Raw genomic sequence first — 20,137 nt, 5'->3', positions numbered from 1 at the left:
TTTGTGGCACAATAGACTGGGTCATGCCCCTTATAGCAAACTTAAACATATTTCTTCTTTGAATTTGTCTGCTGTTAATTCTCAAAAACAAATTTGTCTTTGTTGCCCTATGGCAAAACTCACTAAGTCACCTTTTCCTTTAAGTCAATCCACTGCAGCTAACCCATTTGACATGGTTCATATGGACATATGGGGACAGTACAGGGTGCCCTATAGAGGCAAATATAGATATTTTTTGACCCTAGTTGATGATTGTTCAAGAGGCACATGGGTATATCTCTTAGAATTCAAATCTCAGGCCTTTAAATATTTACAGGATTTTTATGAGTTGGCAAAAACAGCAAGGATGACACTGCTCAGGCCACAGGTGTGACAGAAACTCAGGTCACACAAAGTTTTGCAAATATGGTGAATCATATCATCACCGAGGAAGAACCTTCACACTTTTATGCTGCTAAGAGGAAGCCAGAGTGGATAAAGGCTATGAATGATGAACTTGAGGCCCTTGAAATCAATCAAACATGGGATGTCACCTCTCTTCCCCCCGGTCGAAGAGCAATTGGGTGCAAATGGATTTATAAAAATAAATATAAACCAGATGGCACATTGGAAAGGCACAAAGCCAGGTTGGTTATTCAGGGGTGTAGACAGAAATATGGCATGGATTATATGGAGACTTTTGCCCCTGTAGCAAAAATGACCACTGTTAGGGCTCTACTTGCAGTGGCAGCAATGAAAGGATGGCATATGTGTCAAATGGATGTAAGCAATGCCTTTCTACACGGTGAACTAGAGGAAGAAGTCTACATGCATTTTCCTCTAGGATACACAGGAAATGGGAGTAGGATAACAGGCACTCAAGATTTGATAAAGACTGACAACTCTCAGGTTTGCAGGCTTAGAAAATCATTGTATGGGTTAAAACAGGCACCCAGACAATGGTTTGCTAAGTTATCCACATCTCTTGTCAAATTTGGATTTAACAAATCACATGCTGATCACTCTTTATTTGTTAAGAGTCAAAATGGAAGCATTACCACTGTCTTGGTGTATGTGGATGATATGGTGATAGCTGGGGATAATGTGAAAGAAATTGAAAAGCTCAAGGACATGTTGAACTCTACCTTTCACATGAAAGATTTGGGAAATCTGTCTTACTTCCTTGGTTTAGAAGTGGCCAAGACTGAACAGGGAATTTTTGTCTCTCAGAAAAAGTATGTGATGGATATGCTAAAGGAATTTGGTATTGAGAAACAAAGGCCTCTTAAAGTGCCGCTGGATAGTCATAGAAAATTGTATCCTGACAAAGGAACAATTTTGCAGAACCCTGAAATATACAGGAGACTCATTGGGAAATTGATCTATCTCACACTGACCAGGCCTGACATTGCTTTTTCCGTTCAACTGTTGAGTCAATTCATGCAATCACCAACCTCAGATCACCTTCAAGCTGCTAAGAAAGTCCTAAGATATCTCAAGGCCTCACCAGGACAAGGAATATTGTTTGCAAACACTTCAGCAGCAAGATTGACAGCCTACTGTGATTCTGATTGGGCATCTTGTCCATACTCCAGAAGATCTACTACTGGCTATTGTATTCTGTTGGGACAGTCACCAGTGTCTTGGAAGTCAAAGAAACAAAGTGTTGTGTCAAGATCCTCAGCAGAAGCAGAATATAGGGCCATGGCCTTAACTACTTGTGAGGTAACATGGTTAATGACACTATTGAGAGATCTTGGGTTGACAAAGGTGGAGTCTGCAGCATTGAGGTGTGATAATCAGGCAGCCATTGCAATTGCTGCCAACCCAGTGTTACATGAGAGGACAAAACATATAGAAATTGATTCACACTTCATTAGAGAGAAGGTTGCAGGGGGAGTTGTGAAACCAGTGTATGTATCATCTAAAAATCAGGTGGCAGACATTCTAACAAAGCAACTCACAGTACAGCAACATACTCATCTTCTTAGCAAGATGGGAGTGATGGAAGATCCACACTCACATCTTGAGGGGGAGTGTAAAAGAGAAGCTCAAAACAGAATGCAAAACAAAGCCCATGCTGATAAATTGTCATATGCTGATGTTCTCATGAAAAAGAATGACTACACTACAAGACAAAGAAGTTAGTAGAATCCTAAATTAGCTGGCCATTGTGTGAGCTGTGCATTGCACAACCTGGCTTGTCTGTTAGCTAGGTCATCCTAGGGTTGTAATATGCACTCTACTCTAATATAAATATATGATGCAAGGACTGCAGCAGCAGACAGAAATATAATACAATTCAATAGCCGCCTCAAGAGCAGCTTTTGTGCATTCATCTTGTTCTTATCTGCTTGTCCATACATCAATGATCATATTAATTTATCACAACATTGTACAAGTACTTCAATGATGACTTATTCTTTTCCATGTTTTTTTTGAAGATCAAACAATTATTAAACTCTGTTCGTACCAATCATTTGTTTACCTTTGAAAAAACTACCTCTCACAATGAATATAAAAGGAAAACAAATGACTGAGACGGAAAGCGTACTAGATAACTAGAAGTACAAAAAAAACATAGTGGGTAAATATGCACATCCAGTTTTTGTCAATTTGCCAAGGTCAACCATGAATGATGATGGATTGATGGCATACCTCTTATTATTTAACCTTTTATTCCAGATCAAAGTTGGTAACATAGAATCTAATGTACGGAACGTAATTTAATATGCTCAATTCCCGCATAATAATAGAGGGAACTAGGGAACCATAAAAATATCGAAATCTTATAGTAACTCTTGTTTAAAATCATCTTAAACTTACAACACTGTACTATGTACGATTGACACCGTCATTAAATCGAAGGATTAAGCATTTTCTCGTATAACAAATATACCAATATGCCGATCACAAATTCTTGTGTTAAGTATAACCGTTTAATATAGATATAAGATTAAGTAACTAAAATCACCTAAAATATCAAACATTTACCAGTAATTGCTGATCTTACGATAATACGATCCAATTAAAAACTTGATGTATGCGGGTATGAAAATGAATCAAGTTGAAGACGTATTTGCAATTTAATATACAAATTGAAGTCCAAAATTTGTCCGTCAAAACATTAAAATGAAGACTCACGAAGCACAGCAATTAAGACATTTAACAACTACTCCCTCCTATTCACTATGATGTTCCACATTGTTTTTTGGGTAGTTTTTAAGAGAATTGAGATTTGTGGTGGAAAAGAGAGGAAATGAAAAGTAAGAGAGAAAATGTGGGGTCATAAGTCATAAGAACCACAAATTATAGACTAATAAGGAAAGTGGAAGATCTTAGTGAATTTGTCATTTTAGGAAATGTGGAAGATGTTAGAGAATAGGAGGGAGTACTTTTATTTCGTTGAATTGTCTATGTTTTTCAAAATATGTGAGAAAAAATTTAAAAAACGTAAACAATTCAATGGAATAGAGGAAGTACATAAGTTTATGTATAGTCGAAGCTTACAAATGAACGAAAATGGGCATCATCTCTCCCATTTGATAATCCGTATTTCTGCAAGTACAGACTACTCTTTCAGTAGTACAGTTGTATAATTGATTGGGACCAGGAAAGTATTTTTTGTTGCCGATCTCTCCCAAAAAGTTATTCATTCACAAAACTTAGAATCCATTTTTGAAATAATAGTCAAAAATAAAATATTTGTCGTTTTGGGTCGGTTTTGAATATATTTGTCAAAATGGTGTTCACATAGGCTCGGGATTTCTACCCCTGAAACACGCCACTACTAACGGCGTGTTTTGTGAAGGAAACACGCCATTAGTAATGGCGTGTCTTTACAACAATTTTTTTCCTCAACTGACTGAACTTAAAAAAAAAAAAAAAAAAAAAATTACATAAGACACGCCATTAGGGGTGGCGTGTTTCCCCTCCGAAACCCGCCATTCCCAATGGCGTGTTTGTTTTAGTCCATTTTTTAATGAAGTTTCTTTCCGTACTCATTATAAACACGTCATTGGTAGTGGCGTGTTTTAGGTCCAGAAATCCCGAGCCTACGTGGACACGATTTTGACAAATATTTTCAAAACCGACCCAAAATGACAAATATTTTATTTTTGACCATTATTTCAAAAATAGATCTTACGTGTAATTTTACGGAATTTTTTTTTTTTTTTTTTTTTAATGTTTGAGGGGTGGATATATAATGGTATAACTTGTATTCTTTAAACTAAAATTCAAATTTTTTATTATATAAAGCTCGGATTCTATATCGTCAATTGTATTACAATTAGAGATGGCAATTGAATTAGTCGGATTAGGTCATATCGAGTTCGGGTCATACCGAGTTAGCAACTCTTTCGGGACGTGTTCGAGTCATTATCAGGTTCGGTTACTTTATCACATTACTTCAATTTTTATTTAACTATTATTTGGTTTCATTTTGATCGATATTATTAAGCTTAGACTAAGCTATTGATAAATCATTTTTTTTTCGAATAATTTACTTGTGGCGTTTTGTGAACGCGTCAAATCATTTTTTTCGAATAATTTACTTGCGCGTTTTGGTAACGCGTCTCCTAATTCTGTGTTTTTCATAATGGATTATCGTATTGTAGATTGTGATCATTTTTTTTTGGGTAATGAGAGAACCCGCAACCGCTATTTTCGGTGCGCACTGGATAAACCCTCGGGTGTACCGTGTACGTAATAGCCTGCAAAGAATGCTCCACAAGATTTTGTTCTTGGGAAGGCTTGAATCTGAGAATTTCACCCAAGTTTTTAACCACTGGGCTCCACCCTTACGGACAATTGTGACCATTTTTATTTTAACCATTTGTGATACCCTTCTACTTTTTTACGTTTGGTGTATTTTTACTTGAAGTTATAAGATGGTCTTCTCAACAAGTGAGAGTATATGGTATGCGTGGCAGACGAGTCAGCTGGTTGGATGCAGGTCAGATCGTTTCGACAATCTTAGAACTCGGCTCCAGGCGGGTCTTTTCGAGTTCAAGTGATATTCAAGTACGTTATTGTAACTTTTTTAGGGATGATATATAAGAGTTTGCACGTGAAAGTGTTACTCAAGCCAGGTCGGTAGAATCAGGTCAATTCTGGTGCATGTCAAATTTAGGTTTCTTTGTTGTGCACAGTTGGGTCAGTTTATCGGGTCTGGATGAAAAGTCCGTCTTTAAAAAGACCTATTGATCGATTTAAGCGTACGTTTGCACACTAAAAATACTCATGGCGGTTTCTTTAAAAATGAGTATTTCGGAGTAGTTTTTACTCTTTCTCCATCTTTTGTTTAGTGTGTTGGGCTTCTCTCCTGTTGGACCCGTCTTATACTATAAGACGGGCATAGGAGAGTATAAGATGGTATGGGACCAGAGTCCATACTCCATAGGTGATGGGCTGATGGCTTTGGAAATGTTCAAGATGAATATGAATCATATCATCTCCTACAGTCCTACGTCTTGCGGCAATGTAAGTTACCTTCACCTAACGGAGTCGACATCGACCACATGACAATATGACATCTAACGTACTGACGTTTTTCAAGTACAGCAAAGTTCGAAAATAACCAACGAGTGGTAATTTGGTAAAAAGTTGACAATAGAATGCAAAAAATAAAGAAAAACAATCGACATTTCCATAAAATATGGAGTAATATTACGAGTACCACACGCTCCTTGGAACTCCATGATTAATTTTCTACTCCGTATATCTTTTTATCACTGAATAAATGCAGTTTAGAAAAATTCATACTCAGTTGTTTACGAAATGGGGTCTACTATTTAACAAAATGAATGAAGATATCATTTCCGGCCGAGAAAAATACCAAGAACAAACCAATGAATTGCTGGTAAAGACACATCTAGTCATCTACTGCAGGTGTGAATGTGTGATGCACAAACTTTTAGCATCCATTCATCAACTAGACAATGAAGATTTAACATTGGTTGAAATTAGTAAATAATCTCTTTTCAAATAATGATACATTTAGTAGAAAAAAAGCAAAAATTGTGGTAAATTATTTTCCGATTTGACTATAACATACAAAAAAAAAATATTACGCAATAAAAAAAAAAAGGTAAAAGGCAGCTCAAGATTAAGGCTACAAATAAATACTTAAAAAAAAACCTCAATTACGGTTAGCTTCTTTAAGCTTTTTTCTGTCTTTTTTCTTTTGCTCCTTCTGGCCTGCAAATTTAAAGAGATTGGGACCATAATTCTCAGAAATCAGCATTTACAAATTACAGCTAATAAACTGTAGTTGAGATTGAAGTAACCCAAGAAAACGGCGAAAAGGAAAGTGAAATATATGGGAAATAAAAACAGGCATACGTTTTTTTTGGTCTTTTCTTTTTCTCCTTAGGTTATCCATATTTCTTTGCTTTTCCGCAAGCGCGTTGACATCCATTTGTTCCTGAACATCATTACATTAGAATTCCACAAATTGTTGCATTGGACGACGATCTCCTCAATAAGAGCAGTACATTAACATTACACCCTACTAAAAAAATTTATTGACTACTGTATGTAATGTGTTTCATTTTGATAAAATAATACACCTTTTGTCGCATAGTTAAAATATTCCAAGTTTTGTGTGGTGGAAAATAAATTTAGGAACTCTCCTTGTCCAATTACAGGTATAAGAAACCAATCCATAACCAAATGTAAACTATCACCTACCCTAACATTTAACCCAGCTTGTGAAGAACTACCTAAAATATAATCATGACATTCAGCAACGTTTGTCCAACACAACCAAAACTCATGACTTGGTAAATGCAAACTAACTGAAGAAGATTTTTGCCAAACACTACATGGCATTCAACAACGTTGTAAACGCAAACTAATTGAAGAAGAGGAAGAAGATTTTTGCCAAAAATACATGACATTCAAGAACGTTTGTCCAACACTACCAAAATTTATGACTTTGTAAATGAAGAAGAACAAAGGACAACTCAAGATCTATCAACAAAACAAAGAAAACGGTCAAAGTGAAAATGAATAAGAAAGAAAGAAAATAGTTAAGGTTTCCTTACTAAATTTTAAAAGACAATAAGGGAGAGGAGTAAAAAAAATTAAACGGGAAAAAATGAGAATTCAACCCCAAAGAAAGTCATGTGCCAACTGCCAAGGTTAGTAAATGACAGATAATTTACTTTATGAGACGGAAAATGAGTTTCGGTAGTGTTCCACAAACGTGAAACGTGGTTAAGACAAAATATAGGTAGTGTTTGACAAAAAATAAGACTTTAGTAAGTTCTTCACGAGAAGAGTTAAATGTTAGGTAGTGTCCGACAAAAACACTGTAAAAAAATATAATAATGTTAACATGGTTATTACATAAAGGCAAGTATTTTACTTTTGAAGTAACAGTTCAAATATACTTCGTATCTCTAGGGTAATTACCTCAGGACCTGCCCTGCGAAGTGCCTGAAGTGGCTCCACGCAATCCTGGCCGATAACAGCTATTTTCTTTTGGTTTGCAATGGAGTTTTCGCTGCTTCCCGATGCCTGCTTAACGAGCTCTTCTAGCTGACCCTGCAAATGTGGTGAAATTCCACCCTGGAAAAATGACGTCAAAGAAAAGTTAAATTTATTAAAAAAAAAAAAAAAAGCTGAAGACAAGAAAATCACCTATATAACCACTATTTTCACATAAACATCTCTTCAGGAGTCAGGACTCGACTGACTCCAACAAAATGTTTTTAATGGTTTATAATCAACAAAGACTCTCTGTGACTTCAGTAACAAGACACAGACATTCTGAAGAGTCCAGATACGCCAGTCATGACAAGAGATCACAGTTATAAGTAACAAATCGCAAGATCGCAATTTCTCTGCAGACAGTAAGATAGCCCTAAACTAGTGAAAGCAACATGGGTTTTAAAGTTTAAATAAAGCTCGCAAACAGCAGGAAAATGAGAGCAATAAAAAATTGTGAAAATTGTATGAATTCAATCCCAAGTGATTACCCCAGCCAAGAAGCGATGTGAGAAGGTTTTCGGCTGTAAAGGGTGTGAGAGAAGTTCAGTAAGATCCTGCAATTTCATAAGGAAAAATATCAGTGTTAGGAGCATTAATATTCTGACATCCAAAAGTCCAAAACTAAAGACATTAAAAATGTACTTGAATTATTGCATTCCACTAAAAATATATGCAAATCATAATAAAACACAGATTTACTGTAAAAACTGCCTAGCCAGCAACATTACCTCCTGAAGCTTCTTCAACTGTACAGAGAGAGCTTTTTTTTGCTTGCATTTGCCGACTCTTTCATCTTCACTGTCATTATCCTCCACATCTAGCTCCATTGCCTCAAGGTTCCTTTTGACCCAGTTATCACTTGCCTTTTGCTACAGTACACAGAATCATATGAGTCACCTTAAAATGCCTGGCAGAAGCAGATATTACGAGACTTTCTTTGAAAGTCAGTGCTTGAATCATAAATTTATTAGGTGCGAATAACAACTTAAGCTGATTTTCGATTCAGCATGTTAAACACATTATCATGCAAAATCAAATAGAATTACTGATGAATTTACCTGTGAGTCTTTTCGCGAAATTTTATCTATTTGACGTGCAAGAGATAGTCGTTTCAGAACCCCAGGCATGTAGGAGTTCACGATAGGAAAACGCTGAAGAGTCGGCTGCATCCAACAAACAAACAAAAAAAATTAAGAACTTAAACTGAATTTGAAAGCCGGCAATATTCTCAAGAACAACAAAACCTTATTCCTAACACAGTTTGAGGTCGGCTAACATGAATCATCATCCAAATTCGTCGAGGTTTGAATCCGTCAAAACGGTCAAAGGTAAATAAACAAAGTAAGAAAAAAATAGATAAATGATAAGCGAAACAAACATGTTTGTAAAAGCGTAAGAACAGTGTGAAAACAGATATTAAAGCGGCAAAATGGGTTTGTAAAATAAAAAGAGTACAAGTCATTTTAAAACATAGATAAATAAAACGACATGAATGTTTTGAGAATTAGAGAGAAAATGACGAGGGAGAGGGTATTGTGGAGAGGAATGTGTCAATAACATTCTCAATACAACAATTATATTACCCCGTTGCCTCATGATTTCCAGAAATGGTGGGGCACAGAGCCGGCTAAGGCAGAGACATTGAGCAATTGATGATAAATAACCCACAGACGCAAAAAGTTATAAGAACTTAAATTGAATATTAGCCCTGCGCATCAAGGATCCCACCTATGGTAGGGTAGGGAGCAATTTAAGGCAGAGCCATTGAGTGATTTTTAAAAGATGAATTAAGTAGCAAAATATCTATCTTTGTGGAGTGGCTTCATATTGCAGCTACTGTTGATTTCATCTCCTGTGCATACATGACAATCAAAATACTATATGATCACGAAAGTTTCTCTAGTTAAATTATTTTTTTAATTGAATATATCATATTGAACAAGATTTATCTCATGCTTATCTAGATCCTACAGATTCACACAAGGTTTGAATAAAGAATGGCTAATGGTTTAAATTATTGTTTAAAGAACTGTCAGATGTAAGAGTTTCAAATAAATAATTCAGCAGTCAGCTGCACATGAATTACATGTCCTAGAACTTCCTACTTAAAATGTCTCAGTGACCCCTGCACTTTTGGCCTTTTGGGAAAAAGAAGATTGGTTAATAGTTTAATTTATTGTTTAAAGAAGCCACATTAGAGAAAGTAAACCAAAGAAGCTGAACCTTGTCAAATGACTTGCACAAAGTGGCGAATTTTTGTTGATCATTTGGGGAGACTAGCATTATACTGCATCCATCAGTAGAAGCTCTTGCGGTTCTTCCACTTCTGTGAACATAAACCTACAACAGCGAAGAAACCCTTGTAAAGATGCGTAAAAAGGAAGGTATTCCAGACCAGAAGCAAAATAAAGAGTATTATTAACTTCAGCTGCATGTGGAAGCTGATAGTGGATGACGGTGCGAACTCCAGCAATATCAAGACCTCTAGCAAGAACATCAGTTGCTACTAGTATTCCATTCGCACTGTCGCGGAAGCGGTCCATTGCCTAAACAAAACATAGTGAAAATTTGATCAAATAAAGTTACCAAAAACAGAACCATCAAGTTCTCCACTACAGGTTTTTTTGGTTCTTACCGTACCAAATAATGCATGGTGTTACCTTGTACCAACTAACAAAACACATTTTTTCTTTCTAAATAATTTTTTTTGTTAGTTTCAGTACTTGTCTTATATGAGGGGTGTATTAGATGCGTGTAAATTTCAAGTGGTGTTACAGCACCACCAAAAAATCTTATCCACCAAGACATGATCACAGTGCGAAGCCCTCTACTATGTTCTGCAACTAAAGAGTAAAGACCATGTTGGGCATGCTCAACAGATACAATGGTAGCACCACCCTTATATAGTTATATGTGATGGGAATCCTAAAATATATTGAACGCCTAGCCAAAGCACCTTCAGTGACCAAGAATTTTAACAAAAAAATAATATCAGAGCACAATTCATAAGATGCACCTTTAAGCGAGCTCGTTGCTGCATCTGGGCATGGATGGTGTGAACATTAATGCGCAGCAAACGTAAAAGAGCAGACACGTGGCGCAGTGCAGCAATAGATGTGCAGAAAACAATTGTTCGTCCATGTCCATGAACACACAAAATATAATATAAGTAGGCATCTTTGTCTTCTTCCCTACAACTGATCGGAAATATTTAACATCATCTAGTGAGAATGGTACGCTATACATGCTTAATTATCTTCATATACATTAATACTGCATTTTGTTCAAAACAAACTAGATACAAAGGAGTCTCAAAAGTCAAGCAAGTTATCTTTAGGTACTGCTCTTCAGCTGAAATTTGTTGAACTAAAATGAAATTTAAGTAAGCTAATCCGAATTGTTATATTTTTTGGCTAGACAATTACGCCTTCACATCTCCCTAAGATTCATTGGATGGACTTGCATGGCAAGTGATGCATAAATATTTATCCAACTTGCATACGACAATATTGTAGATATAGGTTAATGGACTCAACTTCAGAACAGAACTTCACTGAATCAAGATTTGGTGAATTCTGTGTGAAAGAACTTTGTCTTGAGAGGTTCACAAGAGTCGCATGACTTGTCCAACAAAACTACATATCAACTCGCATACATGAGAAAAGAACTTACTCGAGATATGATTCCACAAGATTACTAGTCATTATGGACGCATTAGTCAAATCAATGATGGCAGCATCTGATTTCATTCCTGCTCTTTCTGATAAATTTTCCAAAGAAGATAATCCATCCGTCATAGACTGTGTGGATTTGAGATTTCCACGTTTTAACTTTTTACGAAAGTCAGAAGATAGCGCAATTGTTGCTGAAAACACAAAGGTTTGTCGTTTCTTTCTTTGGACATTAGAGACAGTATTGAAACTCTGCTCAGCATGAGACTGGGCATCAGTAGCTCCACTAGCAACAGGAAGCATATCAATTATAGACTGCAACTCACGAAAATGGCCATTCTCTATCATTCGATCAGCTTCATCCAGTACAAAAAAAGACAACGAATGTAACTGCAATTATAAGAACAAAAGCCCAGTCAGTTTCTGATAGCCAAAGAGGACACTTTGCTTAGTTTTATTCATCAGAAGGATTTGGTACCTGACATATACAGATATACTAGAACTTTAATGCAACATTCGATACGATAAAAAGGAAAGCACATAAATAGTCTCAATTTATACGAAATCCAGGCATAGGTATTATCAATTCTGTAATTATTCTCATTACCTCTTGGATAAAAACGAAGACCTAAACCAAGGAATATATAGTACAAAATAACATAAAGTTACAAAACCTCTACTTAATTACTCCCTCTCATCCACACCAAATGTAACACTTACCTTACTAGGTCCATGCAAACCAAACTACCCATTCCTTTTTGGGTTAAATTTTTTTTACCAAAGACTCCTCATCCACCCTCCTTATTTACACCCTATGTGTCACAGTCCCATTAAGCTGGGTCGTGGAGCGCACCCTTGTCTAAACTCACGACAAGAATGCTAGCGAGAGCGTCAAGCACTAAAGCATTCGTAATCGGTCTCGGTTTGTGTGTGTCGGGATCCTAGTCTCGATCATCAACGGTCGACACACACATGCTTGTTAGAAATTTATGAAGGCAAGAGTCGTTCATAAGAAAACAAGCAACAAACAATAAGAAGGCAATTGGGTGGGAAGCTGATTGATTGACTAGTACTCCCCACCTTTACATCATGTGAGAACTAATCGATCAAGTTGGAAACAAATCACATTAGTAGTAATGCGACCTTTGTTACATCTTAAACTAATGAAAACAAATATCATGCCTAACAATTAACAAAGTTAAATAAACTTGTAAGTTAAGGGACTAGGTAAGTTCAATGAGATTCACAAGCCGTCACATAGACCAAATAAAAGGCGGCTCTCACTCTTCCAACTCTTCTAGTGCTACTCAAACTCTTCTATTGCTGCTCCTTTACAAGTTCCGGAAAATCATCAGCTTTCTCATCAATGGTCCTAACTTAGCAAGAATGTCTATATCATTTGTACCCCTTACAACACATGTCCCCACGGCTTCATACAACTGTGTATAGAAGTCGGGGAACAATACGAGCAGTTCTTGAACAATTTCAGGATCTGTCAATTCATCAGAGCAAACCTCCTGTAGGGGCTGATCATTGTAGTGCTCGATTGCCGCAACAAAGTATCGCCCTATGGACACCATACTCCCATATGAAGAAATCTTAAAAGTACCAAGGGAATCCAATTTATCTCGATCTTCCGTAGTTAATCTGCCTTTACCCGGGTCCCCCATTTCCGATATTGGGGCATAGACGCCATACAACTTTGATCTCGAACGAGCAAATGCCCTCAACTCCACAAGAGTCATATCCAAGACATTACCACAAAGGTCCCGGTTCATAGACCGCTTGTACATAATCTTCTTGAACTTGCGCGGATAGTCAATTAGCTCGGAAAAACTCCACACACCACACAGACAAATGGTTGAGCAAATATTCTACGGGTAAGGCTTTATGTACTAGAGCAAATTCGAAAAAATGAAGCACTTGAGCAGGGAAATTAAACTCCACATCGCTAATGAGCGTTCAACTATCGGCCTCAATGAAAAGACACAGAGGTAAATGCTTCATCAGACTTATGAAATCATCTATGTCGTCCTCATTTTGTGCTTTATCAGCCTGTCCGGGTAAAATTATGCCCCTACCATCTTTAGTAACATAAAAGATAAGGGCCATAGAACGTCCATAGATGAAGATAAGGTCCATAGAACGTCTATGGCCCTTATCTTCATCCGATGGATCTCTCCTCTCAATTTTCAATTCTACGTCGTCTCCCTCAGATGGTCGACCGTTTCTGTTAGTAGAAGAAGTTTCTTCTTTCTATGATTTTTTTGAAAAATCGCCAATTGTTTCATGGAGAAACAAATTCACTCCAAAAAAAACTTGGTGGCCCTTTATAGCTGAGACTTGGCAACCACTTTTTAGGGATGGTGTTGTGACTATCACCTTTCTAAGCATGAAATGGAAACGTAGCTATGGTAATTTGTTAAACAATTTCTATGTTACGAAAGATGGTAGGAGCAGAATTTTACCCGGACGGGCTGATAAAGCACGAAAGGAGGACGACATAGATGCTTTCATAAGTCTGATGAATCATTTACTTCTGTGTCCTTACATTGAGGCCGATAGTTCAACGCTCATTAACGATGTGGAGTTAAATTTCCCTGATCACGTGCTTCATTTATTCGAATTTGCTCCAGTACATAAAGCCTTACCCGTAGAATATTTGCTCAACCATCCGTCTGTGTGGAGTTGTGTGGAGTTTTCCTGAGCTAATTGACTATCCGCGCAAGTTCAAGAAGGTTATGTACAAGCGGTCTATGAACCGGGACCTTTGTGGTACTCTCTTGGATATGACTCTTGTGTTGTTGAAGGCATTTGCTCGTTGGGGGTCAAAGTTGTATGGCGTCTATGCTGCAATATGGGAAATGGGGGACCAGGTAAAGGCAGATTAACTAAAGAAGATCGAGATAAATTGGATTCCCTTGGTATTGTTAAGATTTCTTCATATGGGAGTATGGTGTCCATAGGGCGATACTTTGTTGCGGCAATCGAGCACTACAATGATCAGCCCTAGAGAGGTTTGCTCTGAGGAATTGACAGATCCTGAAATTATCCAAGAACTTCTCTTATTGTTCCCTGACTTCTATAAACTGATGTATGCAGCCGTGGGGACATGCGTTGTAAGGGGTACAAATGGTATAGACATTCTTGCTAAGTTAGGGACCATTGATGAGAAAGCTGATGATTTTCCGGAACTTGTAAAGGAGCAGCAATAGAAGAGTTTGAGTAGCACTAGAAGAGTTGGAAGAGTGAGAGCCGCCTTTTATTTGGTCTATGTGACGGCTTGTTAATCTCATTGAATTTACCTAGTCCCCTAACTTACAAGCTTGTTTAACTTTGTTAATTGTTAGGCATGATATTTATTTTCATTAGTTTAAGATGTAACAAAGGTCGCATTACTACTAATGTGATTTGTTTCCAACTTGATCGATCGATTAGTTCTGACATGATGTAAAGGTGGGGAGTACTAGTCAATCAATCAGCTTCCCACCCAATTGGCTTCTTATTGTTTGTTGTTTGCTTTCTTATGAACGACTCTTGCCTTCATAACTTTCTAACAAGCATGTGTGTGTCGACCGTTGATGATCGAGACTAGGATCCCGACACACGCAAACCGGGACCGATTACGAATGCTCTAGTGCTTGACAAACACTAGTGCTTGACGCTCTCGCTAGCATTCTTGTCGTGAGTTTAGACAAGGGTGCGCTCCACAACCCGGCTTAAAAGTTCGGACCGTGACCTTATGCCATTCTGTTTTTACTTTGTTTGCAAGTGGACCTTCTTAGTTAACACAATTACCCTTAGGGCATCCACAATAGAGGTTTGTCAACAAAGGTTTGTGTACTTTTTAGAGGTTTGTTGACAAACCTCTCTATTGTTGGGAATGAGGATTTAGGTTCATAAATGAGAATGGTTACATATTTGTATACAGGTTTGTGGGATGACATGACAAGTGGTGGTCCCTAAAATGTACCCAACATATGAGATAAAATAATGGATAATTTGAAGTGGGTCCCTATAACATGAACCTTGAAAATGTTTGTCTATTGTTATGTATGGCTTTGTTATAGAAGAGGTTTGTTAATTTGGTGATGTGTCATGTGACAAACCTCTTTAGAGGTTCATCTATTGTGGATGCCCTTACCTTTTCCACTTTTAATTAAAACTTATGCCCGTGTTACCTTTGGTGTGGATGAGATGAAGTATATTTCTTTTTCCTTACGAAAAGATCAGAAATTGTATTATCGCCCGTAACAAGCAATTACATGTGCAGAATGCACTTATGCACTTATTCAACTGAAAGAAGACAACTACAAATCTAGTGGACTTTCGATACCCACATCCTCAAAGCAGCCCTTAGCGAAAAAGAAAGCACAGACTGAATTCACTGAAACAGAATTTAGACCCATGTCATCATTTCATTAAATATACAAGAATTAAAGCAGAAACCAGTATATATAAGAAAAGAAAAGCAAACAGTAACATAAGAAAGAAATATTTCTATAAACATATGTAGGTTTAGAGTTTAGACTTCTCATATCCAGTTAACCTCAGTTGAACACTGTTTATGTTAAATTAAAATGACAGTTTCTTCAATAAAAGTAGAATGTTAATCACATAGGAGTACTATGATGTTTTGCAGGTAAACTGCAGAGAAATATGTACCTCAACAAGATGTTTATCTCCCCCTGACATAAGTTCCCACAGCCTCCCAGGTGTACCAACTACTATCTCAGGCATTGCTTTTAAAAGCCTTTCTTGCTTCTCTGTAGACATACCCCCAACTATAGGAACAACTCCAATTTTGGTAGAGCTAGCTGCTGCTTTAAGATGATCAGTTACCTGAATTCAATTATTACATAATAGAACCCATCAAGTATTCTGTCAGGTAATCTGGCTCATATTATGAAGCAACCATATAAAATAGTGGCACTAAACAGAAAAGGGCACGTGACAGGCCATCAACAAGAACCAACACTGAAAGTAGAAAGGTGACATGACAAATCAGGAAGTGAAACACAAAATGGTTTTATAGGAAACCCAATTTTTTGATAATATTATACATTGAACCCAAGTAAGAAACCAATAAATAAATTCATCAGTACATACGAAAGAAAAAGTGGGCATAAACCAATAGTCCCATACTCTCTGTCATTTCATCATACTACTCATTGTCGTCTTTGTGAAGACACAAATAGCATGTAAAAGACCAATTTAAAAAGCCCAGAATCAGTCAGTAACTTCTTAAGTAGATAAGCGGTTACTCAAGGCTCGCCCAGCTGAAATCTCCAGTGATCCTATATGCATTATCTTATTTGGCCTCAACAAGGTTGATCAAAACCCCAGACACAGCCTTTTCTGTTTGCATCACCACTTTAAAAGCAAGAATGCGTAATCTTAACAGCTTCATTCATCGGCCTTGGTAGCCAATCCGTGTTATTATTGTATCTGTGATTTTCGGTCATTTAGGGTTATATCATAGGACAGGACTGCAAGGCTAAGATTTGAAGGATACAGGCTGACGTTTTGCAGTGTGAAAAGTGGTGAATATAGCTGCTCACATAAATCGAACACTGAAAAGTTGTAGTGATATTGTTCAACTTCTGCTTTTGCTCACAAGTGACAACAAGTATATTTGTCCTGATACTTTAACAGAAATGCATGTCAATCAATCCTAACGAAATGAATGATGCTAACACATAATCCCTTTCTTGCAGCAATAAAGGGAGTTCCTAGTTCCTACTGCGACGGCTGGGGCCCATCAATCACCAACCATTTTTTTTCTGGTATGAACCAGAGCCAGTACACCAGAGATTTCGGTCCACTATGACAGATTGATTGTTCCGGTTGTGATATTAAATAGTGGTTTGATTTGCAATAAGTACTACTTTCCGGAATAGAAATAAGGAATTTTGGTTGGCGCAAATTAAGAAAGACAGAGGATATAGAACAATCAGGGTAAGTTTTACGTCCCTCGTGTAGAGGGTGATTACCTATACAACTCCCCTTCCGAAGGCACGCTCCTACCAAACAATTTCCGGACATTCCTTCGAAAGCTATAGGAATTAACAGAAACTGACACTCCCCCAACTAACTTTACTTATGGCAGCAGTAGATAATCATCCGCAAAAACCAGGAAAAGGAAAAAGTACAATTAATGGTGACAGTGATTAATAACATTAGCCTATCTACCTGAATGGCAAGTTCTCTTGTAGGAGTTATTATCAAGGCCCTTATCAACTTTCTTGGAGCAATCTTCTCAGCTACATCCTGATCATCTATCATTAGTTTTTCCACCTTGTCTTGCTCTTCAAGAAGGCGCTGTAAGATTGGCAAGCCAAATGCTAGGGTCTTCCCTGATCCGGTCTCCGCGGCGCCAATAACATCCTGTAATCCACAATGATTATTAAAGTTCACGTTTACAAATCAAACTGAAAGACTTTTAAAAGCACATACCTTCCCCTGATGAGCAGCAGCCGGGATGCAAGCCTTCTGAATAGGCGTTGGCTCCCTAAATCCAAGCTTGTATATAGCTTTCATAAGAAGTGGATGAAGCCTTAGCTCGTTCCATGCATTAAATTCATCTTCATCAACTGATTCTTCACCATCTTCATCAGTGGGTGCGTTAACTATCACAAAGATATAATAAAGCTGATGATGAAATTTGAGACTTCTAACTCATTGATTTAACAAATTTAGACTATAACATTGGACTGAGAATCTTTTCACAAAGGAAAACTGCACCATATACATACATGTCCTAGCATGGTCCATGGATCAGATACAGCAAAATCACAACAATGTTTATGGCCTTAAATCCTTCATACACCTGAGAATATCTGAATGGTCGCTGTTAAGAATTCATTATGTCATCTACCCACATGTAAATGCCTCACATTGATAGATGTAAGGTTAAGGGGCTACTCCCTCTATTGCCAATTTGTTTTAGAGTCGAACCTCCTTCGGCTCGGGATCTCTTTCTTTCTTATGGGTGCGCCCAAACCTGTTTTCATGATTTAACATGGTATCGGAGTCCAAGGTTTCGTCATAGGTTTGCTGAATTTAAACTGGACCCAAATTACACTACTGGAGGACGTCCTTGTTGGTTTCACTCTAGGTTTCTAAATTCTAAGGGACCTCACATGTGAGGAGAAGTGTTAGGAGTTCCATTATATGGTCTGCCTACATGTGACTATGTGAGCATCCCGCATTGATAGAAGATAAGAGAGTTTACTACTTTATAAGAGTAGGGGACTACTCTCTTTATGTCAATTGGTTTTAGTGTGGAACCTCCTTGGGCTTATAAAGTGGGCTCACTTGCCTCCATATGGGTGCCGCCAAGACCCGTTTTCATGATTTAACGATCACAATTCATAATGCTTAATCTTATGTGTAGAAACATCTACAATGTACTTATTGGCAAGAGTAGTTTTCAACAGCCCATTGAATTCCGAACATAAAATCATAAAGATAATAATAACAAAATCCTCTAAAAAAGGTCGGACATACAGTCACAAAACTTTCAAAAAAAAAACTGCTACCAATAGTGGCAAACTCACCATGATTTTCAGCTGGCTTTTCCTTCTTCCTTTTCTTTTTATTCTTCTTCTTCATCTTCTTCTTTTCTGCATTACCCTCTTCTCCCACCTCTTCTTCACCTGCATTTTCATTATCGTCTTTGTCCTCGTCACTAGTTACCCTTTTCCGTTTTCTAATTTTGGAAGGTACACTTGACTCTTCAGATTGTTTTACAGGTTGAGGAATCGGCAAAATATACTCTGACTCATCAATCTCCTCCAGGGACAAAAATCCTACACAGAATTCAAATTCCTAAAGGTTAAAAACATAGCTAACACAGCACAAATAAGGTATACAGAATACTACTGATTTGTAACTAAACCATCTTTTCACACGAAATTGGCCCAAACTGTCTAAATCCCTGTACGATTAGCAATTTAACACCAAACTACTTGCCAATCATCAAACTTGTATTCAAATGTTCTTTTATTTGGCAGAAAACATACATCTGCATAATCATTATTAACTGTAGACCAAACTTAACGCCGTACATTAAGGGCACGCTAGACAAGATACTTAAATACACCGCCATCAAATGGAAGTATCTAACCTCTAAGCCCATAACAACTTTAAATCAAAATCAACATTACCTCAGTGACTCAAGGACTCCGGGTAAGGGAGTCAGATCTACGTATCTTGCCCTTGTGTTATCATTTAGCAACACAAAGAACGAATCTCTAAGCCTCAAACACACTAGTTCCTTCAGCATTGAGCTTGCGTTTCAAGCAACAGCGATAAAACCCACAGATCAACATAAATTCAATCTCGACCAAAATTAAAAACCGACTTCAGTCGAGTGAACAAGGCAAACACATAATCATAATTCGCAAACATCTTTGCCCTCTACAGCTAAACCATTACATGGTGAATCAAAAAACAATACTCCGTATTATGAAAAGGTAACAAAGAGCACAAACCTCCTTCTTCATTGTCATCGCCGAAAAAAGAAAGGTCGTCAGTAGCGATAGAAGATTTCCAAGGTAGCTTATTAATACGCTCAACTTCTACCTTACGAGAAGGACGTCCTCGATTCGTCTTCCCCATTGATTATGGAAAGGTAGCTTAAACCCTAATTCATCAACACATAACAATGAATTCAATCAATTGAACAAATATACGATAAAAATTAGTACATACAGACATAGACGAAATTAAACCCTAACCTAAAATCGGCAAATTTGAGCAGAAATTGTTCAGGGCTAAAAATGAGATTACGCAGAAAACAAAAACAAAGAGCGATTGAGAAAACGAAAAGAGAATAATTACCTTAAAATGGAGTTGAATCACAGAGATGTATGGCGATACTGTGAACTTCTTCAACTAGCTTAAGACTTTAAGCAATGAATAATTATGGAGGAGGCGAAAGGGATACGCTAAACCCTTTTCTTAAACCCAGACGCGATACGGTCAGC

General features: G+C 37.3%; 1 protein-coding gene across 1 annotated transcript; it reads right to left on the bottom strand.

The window, feature by feature from the left end:
- Positions 1–5,882: 5,882 nt before the first annotated feature.
- Positions 5,883–20,137, bottom strand: LOC141643821 (DEAD-box ATP-dependent RNA helicase 13). The gene is made up of 16 exons (XM_074453137.1): positions 19,992–20,137; positions 19,643–19,794; positions 18,707–18,958; positions 17,604–17,776; positions 17,340–17,534; positions 15,813–15,989; positions 11,149–11,537; positions 10,493–10,673; positions 9,900–10,022; positions 9,700–9,816; positions 8,535–8,639; positions 8,205–8,345; positions 7,965–8,030; positions 7,399–7,554; positions 6,325–6,406; positions 5,883–6,180 (listed from the first exon to the last, which is right to left on the bottom strand). The coding sequence occupies exons 2-16, from the start codon at positions 19,767–19,769 to the stop codon at positions 6,122–6,124; spliced, it is 2,343 nt and encodes a 780-aa protein (XP_074309238.1). The 5' UTR covers positions 19,770–19,794; positions 19,992–20,137; the 3' UTR covers positions 5,883–6,121.

Source organism: Silene latifolia, chromosome 2 (genome assembly GCF_048544455.1).
Source record: "Silene latifolia isolate original U9 population chromosome 2, ASM4854445v1, whole genome shotgun sequence".
Taxonomy (NCBI): Eukaryota; Viridiplantae; Streptophyta; class Magnoliopsida; order Caryophyllales; family Caryophyllaceae; genus Silene; species Silene latifolia.
This window is presented reverse-complemented; position numbering and strand designations above follow the sequence as displayed.

Excerpts from the sequence above, each read along its gene's own strand:
- LOC141643821 (XM_074453137.1), bottom strand. The coding sequence starts at position 19,769 with ATGGGGAAGACGAATCGAGGACGTCCTTCTCGTAAGGTAGAAGTTGAG. Across the intron at positions 11,538-15,812 it reads GAGATAAACATCTTGTTGAG|TTACATTCGTTGTCTTTTTT; the intron begins GTACATATTTCT and ends TTATAATTGCAG. Across the intron at positions 10,674-11,148 it reads CTTGTGGAATCATATCTCGA|TTGTAGGGAAGAAGACAAAG; the intron begins GTAAGTTCTTTT and ends ATTTCCGATCAG.